This window comes from Anopheles nili, chromosome 2 (assembly GCF_943737925.1).
Source record: "Anopheles nili chromosome 2, idAnoNiliSN_F5_01, whole genome shotgun sequence".
NCBI lineage: Eukaryota > Metazoa > Arthropoda > Insecta > Diptera > Culicidae > Anopheles > Anopheles nili.
This window is the reverse complement of record NC_071291.1, coordinates 45,061,413-45,077,188: the sequence shown is the minus strand read 5'-3', so window position 1 is coordinate 45,077,188 and position 15,776 is coordinate 45,061,413. Positions and strand designations below refer to the sequence as shown.

General features: G+C 47.8%; 1 protein-coding gene across 1 annotated transcript in view; it reads left to right on the top strand.

Moving 5' to 3' along the window:
• Positions 1 to 10,119: 10,119 nt before the first annotated feature.
• Positions 10,120 to 15,776, top strand: part of LOC128722005 (cytoplasmic polyadenylation element-binding protein 4-like) — a 171,826-nt gene continuing 166,169 nt past the window's right edge. Inside the window, exon 1 of the mRNA XM_053815815.1 lies at positions 10,120 to 12,171. Within this exon, the coding sequence (XP_053671790.1) occupies positions 10,120 to 12,171 (2,052 nt within the window). The remainder of the gene's footprint in view (positions 12,172 to 15,776) is intronic.

Sequence of the window (15,776 nt, the reverse complement as noted above, 5' to 3'; positions counted from 1 at the left end):
TTTATCTCACAACGAACAAACACCGATTTTCCGGTAGAACGGCCGGTGCGAGTGCGCGGTGGTTTCCACAAAAATGCACCCACCACCATTCCGGTGGACGGGCGGACCACTTCTAATATAGGAACTGGCCAAAAATTCACACTCGACAGCGGTCCGCTCCGTCCGGTCGGGGAGGTTTGTTAATAGGTATTTATTTACTGCTGCCGGCTGCCGGCTGCCTGGGGGCCGAAGTGCGCTTGTTGCCGCTGATAGAACGGCGTCGGCATGGTGGCACTCACCTTCCATTATCTCCGCTGGTGCAGTTTTGCGGTGGTTTTGCGTGCGGACTACCATGTGCGGGCTTCGCGGATACGTTTCGCACTTAGACAACGGGCACCGGGCGCCTCCATTACTGGCACCGTCGTCCGGATATTGTTATCGTGAAGCGATGCAGCGCGCCTGGAGTCGCTCGGAGCGACGGTGGCAATAAGTTTGGAACTTCATTTCACGCGCACCAAGACGCGCCTCGAGCGTGCCCGGGTAGCGAACAGGTGCGACGGTTGTAGATGCGAGATATATAAGTGCCTGTGCACAGTGCCGCGTTTCACCTATTCCTGCTGGCTTATCGATGGTTTGGATACGTTCGGTTGCGAGGTGGTGTGTGAGTGCGAATTACGACGATGGCACACAGGGTGGGTGGGACTGAAAAAAGTGGTTTGTGGAGAACTCCACTTGCTCAGCTCATACGGCACTCGGTGATCGTAAAGGGTGATATAACCATATTCTAGCTAACAGTTGCTTATTATCCGATGCATTGTTTCTCAGCAAATGGTATGCGCTGTGCTGAGATGAATTGGAATTCAAAATGAAATTTGTAATTAAAGCACAATTTGCCACTTGTTACATGTTGTCGATGTTTTACTACCTGTCTCGGATATGCGTTCCTTCTTGATCGCTCAGAGTTATTTTCAAATGCGGTTAGGACTAATTGAATCATCGAATCAAACGAACGTTATTTGATATGTTTGAGAAACCTTCATCATGCCTGAGGTTAATTAGTTGGCAGGAAGTGGGGAAACTTATGTTTCCTTATACTTTCCCATAAAGCTTTACAATATTGTTGTTATTACGCCTTGATTTTACTTACCTTATCAATCGATGCTTTAATTTTGAAACCATACATTTTATTGCACACTTTTTAAATGCAACGTTCTATGGAGTTTTATTTATTACCCTTGATTTTCAATCTTTAATTTAAATGCGTGAGCTCGACATAACGATTTATAAAAGAATGCATAGTAATACAATTTTATTGTTGATGCTATTTAAAACAGGGAATATGTTGAACGAAACATCGAAATTAAATTGATTATTAGCTTTGAAAAGGGTGTTCGATGTATAGACAATTTATCGGAATGAGCAATTTGGATGTAGCAAAATTAGTAACGTTACATTAAAAATGTACTGGGTTTTTGAAAGTTATCATCGATTATGATTAAAATACGATATGGTTACAGACACCCAAATCACTAATCACATTTATTTAGTCCATAACCAGGCGTCTCCATCGTGTTTACATTCCATGAAAGAATCGATATATGTTTGATTTCACCGTTAAGTATGTGGTTTTTTATTCTGTTTTAGCAAACAATTAATTTAAAATCGCTGTGTTACATTACAAGTTTTCCAATGCCTAAATCACTGATCAAATTTATTTGAATTTTGTCCATAACCAGGCGTGTCCACCGTTCTAACGTGTAATGAAAAAAAAACGACGTTTGTTTGGTTTCACCGTCAACTCTCATACTGTGTTTTGTTTTTTTTCTAAAGTAATAATTCAATTCATAATTACTACGCTACATTATTCATAATTTTTCCATGCATTGCAAAATGCACATGTTAATTTCAAAGTTTTCTATAACCAGGCGTCTCCACCGTTAGATCTTGTATCGGGTAACATATATTACAACGTTCTGCTAATCAAGGCAAAGCATTTATGGGGCACTGTGGAATATTTTAGATTTTACTATGAAGTTGTGTTTTGTTGTTGCTGATGCAACCGTTTCACTTATATTGAATAAGCTACATTAGTCACATGCCTTATAAATTGGTCAACTTTGATACAAGTTTTTCCGCAACCAGGCGCCTCCACCCTGCTTTAATCCAAAACAAATAATATTATTTTACCCAAAAAAACCATATCACTAATTAAAATACATCTATTAATATACCTTCATTAGAATTTGATTATGTTTAGAATTTATCATACAAAAACAAACAAAAATAAAATCAATGGAATTTGCTATTATGATGGGAAATTTTCAAAATTTCATGCACTGATTTCTGTAAGAATAAAATGTGAAGGAATAATTGTTGTGTGCGCTGCTGGCATGTTTTGTTTCCACGCTGTGCCTGTGTATAATATGTTTCCTATTTGTATCAAAAACTTTTGAAAAATCTTTAATAATGTAATATTGAATTTTAAATAAATTGCTTGTTCAATTAAATTATTCAAAAGCGACAATTCATCGTGGAGAAAGAATTTTCGGCTAATGTACGAATATCTTACAGTTGGATTGTTTGGTTGTGGTGAAAATAAATAGAATTTAGTGTTTCTTTTCCTGGTACGGACATTTTACCCGTCTTTTCACCTGTCATTTGTCCAGCAATGTTCGCCACCGAGAAAGGTGTCCTCTAAATGTTCGTTCGCGACAAATGCAAAGGGTAAAAAAGGCGGTTTTCACCTATTAATGGTCGTGTGTATGCTCGACCAGTTCGAGCAAAAGTGCTTGCCATGCTACTGAAACATTTTTCTGCACGTCGTTCGGTGTGCACGTGAAGTGGTTCGTTCTCAGCCGACCATTCCCTGGTACCGTGCAGCAAAGAGTGTGCCATCCAACAAACGAAGAAAGTGGTTGCGGTATGCTCTTATAAAATTATAAATGACTGATGGGGTCTTGTGTGGCGTGGCACTCGGGTGCATTCTCGTGCTTGTCGTGTGGGCGATGCACCGTAGATTTGTTGGGGTGAGTACCTGTTTTTTCTTTACCTTTTCGGCGTACGGTACGTGCAGTACGATGTTGCAGTGGTCACCGCTTCAACTCGTTTCAATTAAACCCAGCAGCAGTGAGACTCCTGGCCGGATGTAGTCCAACGGGAACACGGTTTGGTTTTCGTGGTGCGAGGAACTGTGCTGTTGCGCTGACGTTGGTTTTGGTCTTTAATGAGGGAGCATTATTGCGTGCCGTTGTTTTGCTCCATTTTCCGCACCGCGGTTTCACGTCGTGAACGTACAATGAATGGGCCCTGCATTTGAAAAGCTGACAACCACCGGGAGATGGATGATGAAGCTGGTGACAGTGGTGGCTTATCGAAACGACGTGAAAGAATAAAAAAACACGCAAAAGCTTGCGGAAAACGGCTACTGCGCCAAGGTACACTATTCATGTGGATACTTTTTCTCCTGACTTTAGGTGAGACATGGAGTATCAGCCGCAGCGATTGTGTTGCATTGGAAAAGTGACGAAAATAAGGTACAATTTTTACACAACTAGTGAAATGCAAACTATAAGCTAGGTACGATAATTGGAACAGCTTGGAATATTTGAGCTTTCGACACAAAAAATTTCTGCCTTACTGTTCTAAGCGAGGAAATATGATCAGTTTTCCACTGTTTTTTCACACAAATACACCCCGTCAAATCGCCGGTAGGCAATCAAATGGAATTTAATTATGAAACGATGGGGAACTCGAAACATGCGAAATGTCATCAGCGAAATATGTGTGAAATATGCTCCGCAGAGATAATGCAGTGGTGGTAATAAATAGTGGCAATATGGGATACCCCTTGATGTACGTTGTCACGCGCTGATTGTATTGATCGTATGATGTTAAATATTTTTAAAACGGTTAATGCATATTAATGAAAGTACGACTTCCTCTGGTATCATCAGGGTGTTAGGTTTCATATGCGTAGCAAATTAAAATACATTAATATTTCTTCAAATAATAAGTGCTTATTAATTTTTAAGTACGCCAATGTGATAAAAAATATTCAGCTTATCAATACTCACATTAAACTTTCAGTTGAAAGTTTGAGTATTTATAATTTTTTTTAACAAAAAAATAAATCAAATTGTAAACCAAATTGAAACAGAATTGGCAAAAAATGCATGCTGTCTCTTATGATCATAAAAATATCCAATAACGGGTTCCACAGCAGCGACATCGCGATCATCATCGGTGACCCTTTTCTTCCACCAGCCATCAGGTTCGTTTTGAATTGATCTATCTCAGGTGATTTAAGAACCCAACACTGCACACATATGGCGGCTCAAAAACGAAAACCGGCCGCCTCTCTCTCTCAGTACGTGTGATTATCTCTGCAGCGCGAGCATTTGTCGGTGAAAATTGGGGCTATTTTCGAACACAACCGTCTCGCTACCGCTGCTCCCGTTTCGATCTTCGAAACCATCCCCTGCGTGCCTGCGTTGCCGTGGAAAATCATCCCTCGATGGCTGAGTGACCCGAGTGATTGTTAGCTCCATCGCAGTCTATCGCTTCGTCCCCCGTATTAGCCGGTCCTTGCATTCACTCCCGATTGGGAGCTTTATCGTGGCAATGGTCGTCGGTTTTATCGCACTCGCATTTGGTGCTGCAAGGTTTCAGTAGCTGTCAGCGCGTATACACTAGCACGAGTTCTGAGTGCCAGCAAAAGGGGAGCAGAGACCGCGTCAGGCGAAAGAGAGCAAACCACTCAGATAACAGCTGTTGGCATGCGCACCTTGTCCACCGTGTTGAACCGACGCACCGAGTTTTCCGGAGCTCCCAGTGAGCGCCGGAAAATTGGACGCATACTGCACGCAGGTACAAAAAACGGGGCAGTGAAAGCGGGACAGGATGAGGTGAAATTTTCTCCTCCACGTAGGCGTGAGCGAGCCAGCTTGTGGAAAGCCAGTTTTCCACAGGCCAAGCGGCGAGATGACAGAAAAAGCCTCTCGCCAGGAGCCACGGTCTACCAGACGCGTTTCGAGTGTGAACTGAATCGCATGGGAGCAGTATTTTCACGCGAGTGGGGAGGTACGGTAAGCAGCAACGGGAAAAACGCAATTCGCGGCCGGATCGGAACGCCTGCAGTAGTTCCCAGCAGCCGGAAAACCGCCGTGAATTGTTTCGTGCATCGCCTTGCAAGCTGGTAAATCGTGACATTAAACCACCAACGATGGCAGCGGCTGACATTTCGATACACTTGTTCCGGCCGTACGTTAGTCGCACTGCCCACACACTGGCATATGGGAGAACGCAGTAGGCACCGACTTCGCTCGCATCTCAGTGTACGTGATGGATGTTTTTTGGGGGAAAAACTATGACGCCTTGCGAGTGTGTTGGTGTGTGATCTTGAATGAAGCCCCCGGAGTGCGATGTTCGATTGTTCCAAGGTTTCGCTCGGTTGCCGCAGGTGTTTGGGTATGTAGAGGACTGTGCGAAGAGATCTCCCCAGCAGTCCCCGGGTTGAAGCTGCTCGTTTTGGCGTTTGGCCACCGGAATGTGTGCTCGTCGTGTGACTCTCAGGTTGTTTGGTGCGGTGCAGTGTTTGTCCGTGGTGTAACGCATTGTTGCGCTGGCGAGCTCGAAAGCTGTGACGTGCTACGTGCGGGTATTATTTGGTGTACGAGAAATTTTAGCTGCCCACGTTGAACGTGTGTGCGTGTGGTGCTGGTAGCAAGTGGATGTTGCTTTCCCGGCTCAACCGTGCTAGTGCTGGATGTAGTAAACCTTATCGAAACAACCCCATCTGTCAAATCGGTCAATTATTTATGCCCTCCCGGTTGCGTTCAGGCTGTGGATGTAATCAACCAGGGGCAGATATCGCTACGGCCGCAACAATCGATTGTTGGGCGAGCCGTGCCTGCTGCTAGATGGCACTAGAAGGCTGGCGTCTGACTTTTCTATTAAGAGGCGCTAGCTTATCAGTAGCTGGTGACATTCGTACATGCCATGGTGTGCGTGAATCGTTGTGTACGCGTTCCATATCTTTTCTGAGCATGGCGCTGCCACTGACAGACGACGTTGATAGTACCGTGCTAGTTGACTGCGTGGAGCTGTACGGCTGAATGTATAGAGAGTGCGTTTGTGGAGTAGAGAATGGGCTGCGTTGTGCCCCAAAATTGCGCTCTCCTACTCCTCCAGCGCTCGCACGTCTGTTGCTGCCGTTTGATGACGACATCGTTATCTACTGATAACGTCAACTGCTGGGCTCCGCTGGTGCAACGATTGCATGCGTCAAATTGTAAACGTGGTTTGCATCACCAACCGCGTGGTACCAGACATTCTAACGAGCCCAACGAGACAGACATTCAATTTTTTCAGCCATAAATTAATGACTTGTTTGAGTTTAGATTAATTTGATATTCGATGTGTTCATGCACAAAAAAATATTACATTAAACAAGTGCTACGTGCAAATCTGGTACGAGTTGGTGTCGTGTTCGTTGACGTACGCAACATTCAGCTTACAAAAATAGCCTACTGTTTTGACAGATTCCCTTCCAACGTAAACGTTTGTAGTTTTTCTACTAAGGAAAAACAAGCTAGAGAGAGAGAGAGAGAAAGGAAAATGGTTCATTCACTGATTGCTTTAGCTACTGGGAGAGCACATGGTGCCGAGAAGAGCGAAGAGAAAAACGTTTGACAGTCTATTGATGAAGAAAGAAAAACGTGAAAAAGAGAAAGGTATAGAGTGAGAGAGAGAGAGAGAGAGAGAGAGAGAGAGAGAGAGAGAGAGAAGAAACATAGCCTGGTCTACTACATTTATGAGTAAGTGCGGGTGTGCGATAGAGCATGATGCGAAGTAGTGGGAAAATGATAAATAGTACCATTTAGAGTGACAGAGACGCCAAAAGAAAGGGAGAAAAAAATATCAATGAGGAAATCAAACTCTAGACATAACATTTTCAGCAATTGATTTTTCGATACAGGCATCGTCGTCGGCTAAAAGCTGCGCGTTGACTGTTTCATTCTTTTTATGATATTTTCCCACTACAAACAATGAATTGGAAGGATCGAGAGAAGAAAATCATTCTTCGCTTTCATTGCTCCACATTTAGTCGCTTGTGAGTTGTTTCCACGACCATTTTTGTTAGCGGTGAGTAGAGCTCGAGTGCCATTCTCTCACGTTCAGCTCACGTTGCTTGTGTCTCATTCAAACTTGCTCGCGAGATTTTCCCTCTCTCTGCACGTGCAGAATTTCCACGAGTGCGGTAGTGTGAGTGTGCAAACCAACACGGCGTGGCAGCCTACTCGGTCAGGTTGGCATGGGAAATCCTGGCGACGCCGCGTTCATAACGTTAGGTTTTGTGCTTTTCCGTGGTATTGGTAGTGCCTTGCGACGTGGAGATAAATGTGCGTGTGTAGTGTTTACAGGCTTTTTTGACATTTGAGGAAGCTAGCTAGAATGCTGCATCCTGTAGAACAAGCCGGTTTTTAGCATGATTTTTTTAGCCATGGTATTGAGTTGCACAGTCAATACAAAAATTGTTATTTGCGTTATAACATCAATCAGGATTATGCAATATCGCTGGGAAGAGAACTCTAAAAAGAATAATTTTTTTTAACAACTGCAATCATGTGCCCGAAAGTATATGCAGTTTCTGAAAGAGTGGATTATTTTAGTAGCACCCTCATGCTAGTAAAATGATTAGTATGAACATTGACACCATGTTAAATTTGATGAAAAGTTAAAAAAAATAAATACCTTGGATCAAGGACCTTTGCTACCTGCACAGTGGTCAGACAAAGCACTAAATGCGCTGTCTTAATCTGAACATGTTCAAACGCTCTGGAGAACGCTCTTAATGATGATATGACAAGCAACTTCCGCTAGGGTGAAACAGAAAAAATAAATTCACGGAAACGCGGGCCGATGTTCCGCATTTATCGAAACACAAAAATGATAATTATGAATGAACGCAAATCAATTCGGTTACACGCTACACCGCATCGGCCGGTGTAGTAATGTTTCATAATTTCATTATTCCGCTGATGAAATATGTAATCGTTTCGTTCGGTCAGAAGGTCGCCGGATGGTAGGACGAGGGCCGCGATATCCACCGGCTAATGGCTCATCGACGAATGTCCTGTTCGGCCCGGGGTTTTTGATGCTTTTCACTCTCCCCCTGGCCACCGGCACCCGTCCAATAGCTGTTTGATCGGTTTACCTCCACCCACAAAAACAAGCATTCCGGAACGCATCAATCATAGCGGAAAATTTCCCATCATTACGCCGGTGGCTCGGTGCCCAGCCAGCGCCGGAGCGTCATGTCGGCTATTCGAGGCCCACCCCGAAACGGTCCTGAAATGACTTCGTTTTTTAGCCCGCCGTCATTAGAGATGATGGCGATTGGAAAGTTTAGGTGGGCGGTGGGTGGTAGCACAGAAAGATGGAAGGGTGGGCACCATTTTCCGATGGCACATTTCGGTTCGGCTAGCATTTCACTGACGTCAGTGGGGCTCTCGGCGAAGAAGGCACAATTAGACCACCGTCTAGACGCATCCATACAGTCTGTCGCAACGGCGCACACAGACACACGCGCGTGTGTTCGTCCCTACGCAAAGGCTCCATCAGGACCGGATTTCGATGGAGCACACACACACACGCACGCAGGTTGGCTAGGAAAGAAAAAAAACATGCTCCAACGCGTCGTTCCCGGCTAAGCAGGCCGTGATGAAAACGGACTCCACGGCTGGAGTACTCACGCGTGGAAAACTCTCGCTCACCGAAAGCGCCCAAAGGGAGGTTGGCACTCGGAAAACCTGGGAAAGCGTCGGAAGCCTCGACGATTTTGTGGCGATACGCTGTCGGGCTGAAAAGCGAGTGCCCGATTCGGGTGCATGCGTGACCAAAAAGGCGCATGTCCCAATCTCGACCACTCACTCGTTCGTCGATTTGTTCGGTTTAGTTCGCTCGCATCCGGCACTTCGGTCACTAGGGTAGCGTGCCACTAGGATAAATGCGTGCGTGTTGTTGTACCCACTCCAACGACACCGACGACAGGACACACTACAGCTGAGTGACCCGAGTAGCGTTCGGCAAACAGGGGGCCACTCCATCGGCGATGGGACGGACGCCGACGATCGTGAGATGGCGAATAAAACTGAGCCAACGCCACCGTTCTGCGGTCAATTCGTGTCGCTTCGTTTCAGGACAAGTTGGTCGCAGCCCGCGCAACGGAAGCGTTTTTTTTGGTCCCCGGGAGTTGAAGTGGAAAAACAGGATTCCGGCCACGCTCTAGTGTCCGCGTGGGCGACCGCTACGGTTACTACGGTGTACGGTGGTGCACACAATACGCGACAATTGTTGACCAGCTGTTTATTTCGACTGTTGTTCGTTGAGTTTATGTGAAGCAATTCCGCAGAGTTTATCGGTGGCACGCTTAGCACCCCGTAGCGTGCCAGTTGTTAGGCAGAAGTTCCGTTTAAAGAGGTGAGTCTCGCGCAGACTAGCAACTGTTACGCATCGTTATCCTTTCGCTCGCGGACTCGTTTGAGGCGGGTGGGGGTGTTTTTTTTTTGTTGGCGTGTGTGTTTATTCCGGCATTTCGGTCCACTATTTTCGAGTGTTCGAGTTTTAAGTGGAGAGGGCTAGAACCCGCACACGTGCACGCGGTTTTGATCTTACCGTTTCCATCCTGTGACATCTTTCCCGTTCGCACAGATACACAAGCTGACAACGTGACAGGGTGACTGAGTGTGTAGTGTCTCTCGTCTTGGAAGTGAAGAAACGCTTGACCACGCGTCGAAGGTGAGCCACGGTGAATGCGGCCACGTTGTGAATGCGTATCGTGATAGTTTCCGCGTTGTGGTCCCACGTGGGTCCGAGTGTGTGAGCGCAAGGTCGGTGGCGGTCCAAATCCGTTCGGCGGTGGCATTAAAACCAAACAAAAAAAAAAAGCACCCACTTTTTAGCGGCGCGCGTGTGCTGTGTCCTGTGAGCACGCGGTATTCGTGCAAAGTGCGTACCACGCGAACAGACGAACAAGGCGCGGGAAAAACAGTGAAAAACACGCGCACAGTGCGACCGAGCCCGGTCCGAAGGATCAGTACCGATCGTTGGGCGGTGTGGGAGTTCCGGGACAGGCTAGCGATGGGTGACTTCCTGTACTCGGGCTCGGTGCTCGCGAATGAGTCGTGCGTCGCTAACCCGTCGCTGCTCGACACGCTCAGCATCAACAATCTGCTGAACATCAAGCATCTGGCTGGGGCAGGCGGATCCGATATCGGAGGTGCCGGTGTACCGGATGGGCTTGGTCCGATTGGGGAGACCTCGCCGGCGTCCTCCTCGGTGTCGAAAAGCAACGGAAACGGTAGTGCTGGGCCCAAAATGACCTCCGGAGGAGGTGGTCCAACGGGTGCACTATCGCTTGGAGTTGGCTCGGGTGGTGGAACTGGCGTACCCGGGGACGTCGATGGGCCTGGATTGCTGATGGCGTCGAGTGTGGCCGCATCTAGCTGTGGTGTCGGTGGACTTTCGGCGGTTTCGGGCATCATCACAACGGCCATGTCCTCGGATGGGTGCTCGCTAGCGTCCGTTTCGGCTGCACGAGAGCTTTCACTAGCACTGGGTTCAGCGGCCACTGCTGCTGGAGCAGTAGGACGAGCCGTGGACGATGCTACGGTGACATCGTCGCTGCTGAATGGAGGCAGCATTACATCGCCCTCGATTGTGAGCCTCGGTGGGCACGGTAGTGGTGCCAATGGCAATAATAACAGTGCCGGTCACAACCACAGCAACAACGGCAGTAGCAGCAACAGCAGCATAAGCAGCGGTAGTAATGGACCCAGTTGCGGCAATGGCAACGGTGGCTCGAATCCGAACAGCGCCAACAATAACCTGCTGCTGGACAGTGCAGCCGACCAGCTGCAGTTGCAATCGGTGGCCGAAGAGCTCAGCCTGAAGGGGACGGATTTGAGTTGCCTCGGTGTTGGAGCCAACCTGATGGTGAATGGTTCGTCGCACATGGGCTCGTGTTTGGCACCGAGTGGACTTGGTTTTGGGACGACTCCTGACCACTCCAGTCCGTGGTCGACGGGTCCGGATGAATCGACGGGTGGTCCAGGCAGCTCCAGCGGTGGCCATCTTTCGATAAACGGGCTGGGTGGGTTCCAGAATTTCTCAAGCAATCTCTACAGTGGCGCCGTCGTGGCGGCTGCTGCAGCCGCTGCAGCTGCAGCTGCACAGCAGCAGCAACAACAGCAACAGCAGCAGCAGCAACAACAGCAGCAGCAACAGCAACAGCAACAGCAGCAGCAACAGCAGCAGCAGCATCAGCAACAACGCCGTGCCATTACGGCTTCGCATGGTGGCTTCCCGAGCCATCATCATGGCATATCGCCGAACGGTTTGTCCGTCCATGGCAGCTCCATGTTGCAGCAACAACAGCAACAACAGCAACAGCAGCAACAGCAACAACATCAGCAACAGCAAAACCAGTACAAGAACTCGTACCCGTCTTGGTCCAACCCAGGACCATGGTCTCAGCCACAGACAAACCAGCAGCAGCAACAGCAGCAACAGCAGCAACAGCAGCACCATCAACAGCAGGTGCATCAGCATCAGCAGCAACAGCAGCAAAGCTCGCTGTCCTCCTGGAACCGAGGCCGATCTGTGTCGAGCCTAAACGCGTCCGGACTCGGACCAAACGGGTTGCATTCGCGCAAACCGCCACACCAATCCGGAAGTCAATCGCTCTCACCGTACGGCATCGGCACCAGCAGCCACCTGCAGCAATCCCACCATCATTCGCAGCAACATGCTCACCAACAGCAAAGCATGCAGCAGCAGCAGCAACAGCAGCAACACCACCAGCAACACCACCAGCAACAGCAGCAGCAGCAACATCACCACCATCAATCGCACCACCAGTCGAACGCACTGCAACCGTTGCAATCGAATCTGGCCAATTCACCGTCGCGCTATCGGCGTAGCGCTTCGGCCGTACAGTTTCCCAACAAATCGTCCCTTTCGCTGTCGGCGAGCGGTGGCGGTGTGGGTGGAGGTGGTGGGGTGATGAGCGGTGGTGGTGGTGGTGGTGGTGGTGGAGGCGTCGGTGGCATCGGTTCGGGTGGATTTCCGGGACCGCTGGATGTTGTATCCGGCATGGACGAGAACCGCGATCCGTTCCTGTCATCGTACCAGGTAAGCCTGATCATTTCCGTTGAACACGCGCTACTGTCGCGTATTACGCAAAACGAATACGCGATCGAACAGACACAGAGACGCGCTGACGTTGTGGCGTAACGAGTGGGATTGAGTAATGCATCGCTACGTCCGGTGGCCAATTTTAGCTGCACCCTCTCAGTCTTCCGCCAACCAGCTTGACCTTGAAACATTACACTACCCCCACGGGTGGAACTTGAGAGGAACTCCTTCACGGCAGCATCCGCTCACGCTTCAAACCACGTGCTGCCCCGGTCCCTTGCCCAGCTGTTTCGCTTGCGTTGGGGCGAATCGAAAGTGTGCGAAGAAACCAGAAGAAAGTAACAGTAGCGATATAAATTGTTTAGATTTATTTTTACCACCCGCCTACGGGGCGAGGCAAGAGAACAAAGAACTCAAAGCGACCATCTTTTGCCGGCGGCTAGATTCGGCTGCCAAGTGACGGCTGCACTGCATGTAGAAAGGCGTTTGCCATCGACCACCGACCGACCGTAGCAGCAAGGTTGCGGTGGTGTTTTATTTCGTTCCTGCTCGTTTTTGTTGGTTGTTTTTTTTTTGCTGCCTGTTCACACGACACCCTCAGTTGTCGTGGGGTGCGACACACCTAAAGCCGTGATTCTTTGTCACTTTATTAGTAGCTGTGCGAAGCCGCCGGCGAAATGGTACGTGGGGTTGTTTTTTTTTTGTTTTGTTTGGTGTCCAAAACCGAATCGGGGTTTGTCGATTTCTACGTTTCGGAGCACAGTAAAAATCTTGTGTTCGAATTGTGCTTCCGACAAGGGCAGTGGGTGGACATGGAGATGTTTTAAATCTTGTGCGCTCTTAATGCCACCTGAGGGTAGTTTGATGAACATGGCGAAACAGAGAGCGAGCGTGTTAGCAAGAGATGCATTTTAACTGCTATCGCGTCATGGAAATGTGCCAAATGGTGGGTAAAAACTTCAAACAGAGCCAAAGTGGTTTGGTTGGTTCTCGGTAAGAAACAATTGAAGTATAAATTTCAATTAATTTACATTGTTCTTTGTCGTGGAATTTAATTTGTCATGAACAATAGCTCTTGGAGTCTAATATCTCTTCAATATCATAATACAAATATGTGCATTCTTCAATATCATAATACAAATATGTGCATGATTTTAAAGCTAAAATGGGTTGGAAACAAACAAACGAGACGGATAATGTTTGTAAGGTTTATTCATTCGTGAATTCTTTCTCTTCCTCACACATAATCAGGATTTATGTAAGCAAAGCTGGCATACGTCCATATCATGATCCGGTCATAGTCAAGCTAGATTTAATATTTTACTCTTGGTTAATTTAATACTCTTGGTTGATAGATAATGGTTAGGTTTAAATACTCTTGGTTGATAGATATTATTAAACCCTTTCATATACTGTTTATATGGCCATTTAACATATGAACTCGTACAGGTTAGTTTAAAAGGGGAGAAGAATCCTAATAATTGATTAGAAAAATAGTCCTAATGAATACCACCAGCTTAAGATGGGCATTTTGATGGCTCATCCGATTATTTTTAACTCAAATATGCAAACTTCCTAATGCAAGCGACATTAGCACTCGCATTATGGCACTCAATCATCGCGAACAGTGTAACGATGCAACCGAACGAGCTTTCGAGGCAGACAATGTCAGTCGGTTGCCACCATTGAGCTAATACCACCGACGTTAAGTTTTATTTCGATCTGCCCTGGGGCACTCACACCGGCAGCGAAGAACCCCTGTCAGGTGTGCAGCGGAGGGTTGCTTAATTTAAATCGCCTGCACTTAAGCACATTAAATCCAGTAAATGTAGCCAACTGCCATGGTGCTTCACCGACGGTAACGGCAACACGCACCAGCGCGCCCGTGGACGGTTTCCGGCGTAGTGAGCGAACTTTTCCTGTCATCGAAGCGAGCCGGGTGCTGGTGCTGCGCATTTCGCACGGTGGCGTTAATGAAATGCACCACCCATTAATCGCAACCAGCGAAGGGTGCATTCATCCTGAAAGTGCACCGATAACGCCTCCGGTAATGGCACCGCTTCCTGCCAGTGCTGCAAGTAAAGTGCACATTTCGCTTCCGTGACCACGAGTGTTGCAAAATTTACGGGGGCTCCGTTTGCGTGTTTTATTTTTTTGCTGCTTTCTTTCTTTAGCGCAAGATTCCTTCGAGAGCGAAGCAAAATGTAAAGCAAATTATTCCGAACAAGGCTAGCGAGGCGTCCTCATTATTCGTAAGCCTATTAATTGATCGAAGCGGGATCGTCAAGGCGACGACTACGGCTTCGGTGAAACGCAAAGTGACTGGACACATTTCACTCGACAAAACCCACCCATGATGATGGAGATGATGATGATGCCGATGATGGTGAAGATATCAGTGACCATCGGTGGCATAGTAGGCGTTGTAGAATGTTTTCTTGCTCGTGGATCTTAATAATCCGCTCAGAAGACGCCGTGTGCGTCCTCCCAAAACGTCCTCGAGGGAGTTGGAGCGCGCAATAGGGCGAACGCATTTGAAGGTTTGTCGTTTCATCGTTGTATCGTGAAAGTGTGACGAAAACTGTGAGCTGCCGGTACCGGGAACTGGATCAGCTTCGACATAAAGGGCGGTACTCCTGAGCCTAGCGAACGAAGCTTGCTTTGGTGGAAAGTGATTGTGCAGAATCTTCAAAGCCCACGGCTCAAAGAAGCGAACCGCGTGCCACTCGTTGACGAAACAATCCACCACGCTCGCCCGTGAAGTCGATGTCTTGTGACGAATGTACCATTTGCGAGAAACGACGGTCGTCTCTCGTCGTTGGTTGCTGCGATGTACGGTGGTTGAATACAGAAATGCCGGGGAAAACAACAACCAACGAGGCACGTGTGCAACCCGTGCTGCTGCTGCTGCTGGGAGCGTGCGCGCGTTCAGGATAATGTGGGTCCAGGTCCAGGATAATGACGTCATTAAAAGCATCATTTTGACCTACTTTTCATTTGCATCATTTCGACTGCTTTGCGCGCTGTCACGCCACGAACCTGGGCTGGGTTTATTGTGTCGGCTCGAAGTGTTTCGTGGCAATGGCGTGGCTTGCGATCGCCCACAAAACCAACCCGTCGCTGCTGGATAGTTGTGTATGTGTGTGTGTATGTGTGTGTATCTCCATCCTGAAAATATCCCCGGCTAGCCCGTGAAAGTCGCGTGGGTGTTTATGCCGTATGGCGTAGGCGTGGGAATGTGCTCGATCCTAAGCGTACGGGCGAAGTTCTGGTGCCTTGGCCTTTTTTTTTTGTGTGTGTACCGTTTGTGATGGTATTTTTTTTCGCTCTTCGTTCGCTCCCTCGAAAAGAGGCCCTTTCTTTTTGCGTTGTTCATTGACTTTGCACTGCTGGAACGGTGGGTTCAACGTGTGATGCTCTTGAAGGGACAATTTGTCGCAAGGCAGCTGCGCGTGGAAAGGACTCATTGGCGAAAGCGAGTCTCGGTTTCGGTGCGAAGCCCAGCCACGCTGGGTGGTGTGAATTGATGAAATGGATTGTCATGGTGGAGCAATCGATGGTGGGATTTATGTAACAGAAATTGAGCAACCCCCCCATTCGGG